Source organism: Impatiens glandulifera, chromosome 1 (assembly GCF_907164915.1).
Source record: "Impatiens glandulifera chromosome 1, dImpGla2.1, whole genome shotgun sequence".
Taxonomy (NCBI): Eukaryota; Viridiplantae; Streptophyta; class Magnoliopsida; order Ericales; family Balsaminaceae; genus Impatiens; species Impatiens glandulifera.
Genome location: NC_061862.1, coordinates 119,551,090 through 119,557,241, shown reverse-complemented (window position 1 = coordinate 119,557,241; position 6,152 = coordinate 119,551,090). Strand labels below are relative to the sequence as shown.

Sequence of the window (6,152 nt, the reverse complement as noted above, 5' to 3'; positions counted from 1 at the left end):
TGCAGTTCTTACCCTTCTTGTTTATAAATCTGCCAAACAAGAATTTTCTGTTCCCACTCCTAAAGATTCATTGGTAGCTGGGAAAGTTATTCGTGTAGAGCTCCCTGCTGAGCTGTTTAAGAAACCCCAATCGACATTCGAACTGATGCGTTCCGCAAGACAGACAGGTGGAATTGTGATAAGTGAACCCAGACCTCCTCCAAAACACGTAGAGGTTGTTGGAAAAAGGTAAGAAGATTGCAACCCCAGTTCCTGAAAAAGTATCAGAGGCAACAGGGATTGTTGACCTCATTTTAAATCAAGTTAAAGTCATCGCGGCTGAAAAATTGGAGATTTTTGAATTATGGTCCCTGGAAAGATTGTCGTCCAAGTACAATGATACTCTGTCAAATTCTGCGATAATCCGTGAATGGAAGAAGCGGATATCCAATGAGAAGAATGTTCTTAAATCGGCTAAAACTTCAGAGGGTGAAGAAAGCCCAAGAGAATAGAGGAATAGAGGAAGCCCAAGAGAAAGTGGCCGAGGAAACTCAGCCAGAAGTTATCAGATCTGAGGGGGAACCCTCCAAAGATAAAATTGTTGAAGAAGAAAGTTTCTCATCTGAGGAGGAATAAGATCAAAACGCAACATATAAAAAGCCCCGTCTATTTCCCGACACCATTGTGGGAAATGTTCACGAAAATATCAACATTCCTCTTCATTACTCTGGAAATTTATATGAGAGATTTCAGAGAGTTAAAGAAGAACTGTTAGAAGAAGAACATAATGAAGCTGCTAAGAAAAGCCGATTCATACAAACTTTGAGCCAATTCAGAGCATGACAGCAGAGTCTGAAGATATTTCATCAAATGAAGAATCCTCTGCCGAAGGAAACAAGATGTTAAAGTCTATGAAGTTTGTGCTCTCATCTCTTCAGAGGAACATGATAAAGGCCATGAACACGAAGGAAGAAGAAAGAAAGGGTTTTGGCGAGATTATCAAGGTCCTTACTGAATTGGATAAAACTCTAAAGAAGAATACGTATGAGACTCATGTCTCAAATATAAACTTCTCCAAGTTTGAAAAGAAACTCTTCAACCGACAAACTGAATTGTTGGACATTGAAAGGCAATTCAATGATGAAGGTCATAAGGAGACTTTGGAAGAATTCAGTCTGGTGAAGAATCAGATGGTGGAAATTCAAGGGTGCTTAAGTAGAAATGATAATTAATGACAGCAATTTGCTGACTCTATTGCAAGAAAGTTTCAAGGAAAGGAGAACGCAAAGGCTAATGCTGAAAAAGATCATCCTCGAACCACCCAAGGCAAATCAAGTAAAAGAAGTGACGGTGTGTCAACCGGCACTAGATCCAGACGAGCCCCAAGCATCGATGATAATCCTAGGCCAACCAAGAGAGTTGTAGGTCGTAAAGGTGGTGATCGTGGAGGCAGAAGTAATGGTGGTGGCCGTAGTAGGCTATCTGGTGTTGATCAAGGAGGTCGTGCCAGTGGTGGTGATCGTGGTGGTAGATAAGGTGTAAGCGGTCGTGGTGGTCACAGCTTTCCTCCGTATATGAACATGCTACCCGGTCAAGTCATGAGCCCAACCGATCCTCGAGTTAAAAGTGAAGAACAATAATTTCTTTTCTTCTACTCTATTTAAGTCTTTCAAACAATGTTTTTTGATGGTTTTCTGAATATTGGTTTTTGGAAGTTTGATGTAAGTGAACAAGGGTTTGTTTTATTCATGTGATGAATGCATATTTTGGTAGATGTATGCAGGTTTCCAATTTCTTCATCAAAAAGGGGGAAATTGTTGGTCAAATTAATTTGACTAAGTGTTAAAATAATATAACCATTGAGATTTTGATGATGAAATGACTTAATGAGTTTTGATGCAGGTGTATCGAAATCATACTTCATAAGACTTGGCTCTAATGAGAGTCATTAGATCGATTTTGGCATTAGATGTATAAAATTAGACGTACAGTCTAACTCAGCGGAGTTAGACGTGCAGTCTAATGAATGTATAAAATTAGACGTACAATCTAACTCACCGGAGTTAGACGTGCAGTCTAATGAATGTATAGAATTAGACGTGTAGTCTAACTCAGCGGAGTTAGACGTGCAGTCTAATGAAAGTATAGAATTAGACGCAAGTCTAATAGATATATGGAATTAGACGTATAGTCTAACTCAGCGGAGTTAGACGTGCAGTCTAATATATTTGCAATTAGACGGATAGTCTAATATGTGCAGAATTAGACATACAGTCTAACTCAGCGGAGTTAGACGTGCAGTCTAATAGATTGTGAAAGTTAGACGTGAGTCTAACTCCTGCACACAAGTCTGAGGTAGAATCGCAATTAGACGTGTAGTCTAATGGTTATTGGATAATTAGACGTGTAGTCTTATTAAGTGAAAGTTAGACGCAAGTCTAACTTCTTCCGACAAGTCTGAAGTAGAAACGAAATTGGACGTACAGTCTAACTCAGTGGAGTAGACGTGCAGTCCAATGGTTAGTGAATGATTAGACCGATTGTTTAATGCATTGTGAAAGTTAGACGTGAGGCTTAGATAAAATTAGACCGGTTAAATAAAACTTAACAAAAACAAATTTCTTGTACATGAACAGTTAAAGAATTCAAATGGTCAAGTTACTCAACTAGTCTAGTTACTCAACCGGTCAAGCAACCCAACCGACCAAAAACCCGACCGAACAAGAAAGATAAGACCGGTCAAATCAGAAGGTCAAAATCGTTGAACATTCGGTCAATCTGAAGTTATGAAAAACCGGAAGTCATCCGGTTAACATAAACAACCGACCAGTACAAATAGATACTTCGAGTATCTGTTGAGGATGATACCAAAGGGACAGACTTCAGTATTGCCATATTCATACAAGTCTGAAGACACTCTGCAGGCTGTAGAAGATCGTCCGACAAGATCTTTCCACTCCGGGATAAATCAGAGGCGCAATCCTTCAGGTGCAGGCAACTGTCCAACCGATAGTTGCCATACTAAGTAAAAGACAAACCTATGCAGTTTGACCTATACACTAGAAGCCTAGACCGCCAGGTCTGAATCACTAAACCTCTGCTCAACCAATTAGATTCAAGAAAATGAAATGTGACCGTTGTCACCTTTCACCTATAAAAGAAGGAGCTCAAGAGGAATAAATGCAACTCTAGAAACAAGTTACAAGCGGTTACAAGTTCTGAGAGTTTCAACAACCGAAGTTACAAATTGTGTTTTATCTCTCTAAGATTTAGAGCTTGAGTGCTTATTTGAAGTGTGATTACAATTTCGGTGAGAATTGTACGAGTGTTTATGGAGCAGAAAATAAGTCTCGATCGGATTGTGTTTGTGTATTCCTTAGTGAATATCCTTCTCGCGGTTTCGAGAGGAAGGGGTGACATAGGAGTTTATCTCCGAACATCCATAAAAACTTGTCTTGTTATTTACTGCCTGTCGGTCTTACATCCTAACCGATTCTACCCAAACCGAATTACTAAGTCCAAAAACCGACCCATTATACTCCAAACCGACCTTATCTAAATCTGGTTCTGTCCATCTAGTGTGTGTGCTGCTTCAACCTGAAACAAACCACTTCCGCGCTTGAACTCGGTTCAACGGTTTGTGACAGTTTGTGTAGTATTGAAATCCCGGTGTTAATATCTAACCGGATTAAACACCAACCGTTGAGTGAAGGCGCTAACCGGTTAGACCCCGGTCCCCCAGTTGCGATCTAGATCCTAATAGTGAGTCTAACTCCTTTAGACAAGTCTGAGGTAGAACAGGAATTAGACATGTAGTCTAACTCAGTGGAGTAGACGTGCAGTCTAATGGTTAGTGAATGATTAGACGGGTAGTCTAATGCATTGTGAAAGTTAGACGTGAGTCTAACTCCTTCAAACAAGTCTGAGGTAGAACCGGAATTAGATGTGCAGTCTAACTCAGTGGAGTTAGACGTGTAGTCTAATGATTATTGTAATTAGACGTAAGTCTAATTCTATTAGACCAAGCGGTCTAATAGACTATGTTATTAGAAGGGGATGTTTGATTTCATTAGACTGATTTTCACAATCCGTCTATCTGAAATACGTCTAATTCTCAGCTTAAGTAGTATGCTCGAATCATATTATAATGAATCCTTCTGGTGGTGGGAAGAAGCGGTGACGTAGGAGAGTTTCTCCGAACATCCATAAACAAACTGCTGTGTTCTTTCATTTTTGTCATCTTTTCATATTTCATCTTGAGCTTCAAACCCAAGTAAAAAATTCCGCATTGAATATGTTTCAAGTGTTTACAAGTGTTTGCGTAGAATAGAAAGCGAATTAAATTACTAACAGGATTTCTTTCAAACCATTTTTATAAGCCTTCATCCATAGCCAGACCCCCGTCTCTATCGATAATGCCGATCCTATCAGGTTGTTCGACATATACTTCTTCACGTAATTCACCATTTAAGAATGCACTTTTAACATCCATTTGAAATACCTTATAGTTTTTGAAAGCAACAAATGCTAGGAAAATTCTAATGGCTTCAATTCTAGCTACAGGAGCAGCAAATGATTCTTCAAAATCAATGCCTTCTTCCTATTTGTATCCTTGTGCCACTAATCTACCTTTGATCCTCGTAACCAAACCGTTTTCATTGAGCTTATTTCTGAATACCCATCTAGTTCGATAACCAGTTGATCTTTCGGTTTAGGGACAAAGTACAAGACTTTATTACTCTCAAATAGGTTTAACTCTTATTGTATTGCTAAAATCCAATCCGGATCCAACAATGCTTCATCCACCTTTTCCGGCTCAATCTGGGATATGAAAGCGGAGTTTTGATATTGTTCCAGTATTTGTTGCCTAGTTCGGATGGGTAGTGAAGGGCTACCTATAACAAGCTCAGGAGGATGATTTTTGTTTCTTTTGAAATTCGGTTTGGAGATGTCTTCCAAATTACCGGGTATTTGATAAAGGCTAGACATATCAGTAGGCTGAGCAATAATGTCAGACCGACCGATTACCTCATTTGAGACTGAGGTGACAACTTTCTACGGTTTGGCAGTTTGATCCGGCTAGGTTTCAACAATACCCATTTGGTCATGGACAAACCGTCTAAGGACTGGAATTTCATCTTCACTATCAGAATAGATATTTTGATTTTCCAATCTGTTGTGTAGATCAAATGATGATACATTGTTACTTTCAACCGATTCATCGAATACAACATGAAGGGATTCTTCTACGGTTAAAGTTCTAGTATTATATACTCTATATGTCTTACTGACCGCTGAGTAACCTAGCATTATCCCAACATAAGATTTTACATCAAAATCATTTAAGTAGGTTTTGCCATTCATGAGGATGTAACATTTACAACCGAAATTTTTAAAGTACCGAATGTTAGGAACTCTATCAAAGTATACTTCGTATGGTATTTTATTGCTATGCTTGTTAATCATAGACCGATTTTGTGTATAACATGAAGTACTGATAGCTTCGGCCCAAAATTTTTGAGCGACACCCGAATCGGCTATCATAGACCTCGCGACTTCCTTGAGAGTTCGGTTTTTTTCTATCGGCCAAGCCGTTCTGTTGAGGATTTCTAGCACTGGACAACTCGTGTCTAATGCCGGATTCCTCAAGAAATGCATTCAAAGTACTATTTCTAAATTCGGTTCCTCTATCACTTCTAATGGTATTTATACGTGTTGATTTCTAATTTTGTAAACGTTTAAACAATGTAATTAAATTAAATACAGTGTCACCTTTGGAAGCCAAAAATATGACCCATGTATATCTAGAGTAAACATCAATAACAACCAAAGTGTGATGCATACCGCCTAAGCTAGTGACCTAATCGGTCCAAATAGATCCATGTAAAGACGCTCAAGACATCGGTTGGACTGAATATTTCCTTTGCTCTTAAAGGATGATTTAGTCTGTTTATCCATTTGACAAGCTGAACATACTTTTTCTTGATTGAATCTTATATCAGGAATTCCCTCAACTAACTTTTTAGTACGAATATAGTTTATGGTTTTGAAGTTTAGATGATACAATCTCTTATGCCACAGCCAGGTTTGATTATTTCTAGCTACCATACAAACAGGATATTCAATTTCATTCTTCCAGTCTACTTTGTATATATTTCCTAGCCTATTTTCGG

General features: G+C 38.6%; 1 protein-coding gene across 1 annotated transcript; it reads left to right on the top strand.

Annotated features, from left to right (window-relative positions):
* Window positions 1-818: 818 nt before the first annotated feature.
* LOC124941515 lies at window positions 819-1,514 on the top strand. The gene is made up of 2 exons (XM_047481859.1): window positions 819-1,186; window positions 1,241-1,514. The coding sequence occupies exons 1-2, from the start codon at window positions 819-821 to the stop codon at window positions 1,512-1,514; spliced, it is 642 nt and encodes a 213-aa protein (XP_047337815.1).
* The last annotated feature ends 4,638 nt before the right edge of the window (window positions 1,515-6,152 follow it).

Bases quoted from the DNA above. Each gene is read 5' to 3' on its own strand.
- LOC124941515 (XM_047481859.1), top strand. From the start codon at position 819: ATGACAGCAGAGTCTGAAGATATTTCATCAAATGAAGAATCCTCTGCC. The intron at 1,187-1,240 runs GTGCTTAAGTAG...CTCTATTGCAAG, and splicing joins CAGATGGTGGAAATTCAAGG to AAAGTTTCAAGGAAAGGAGA.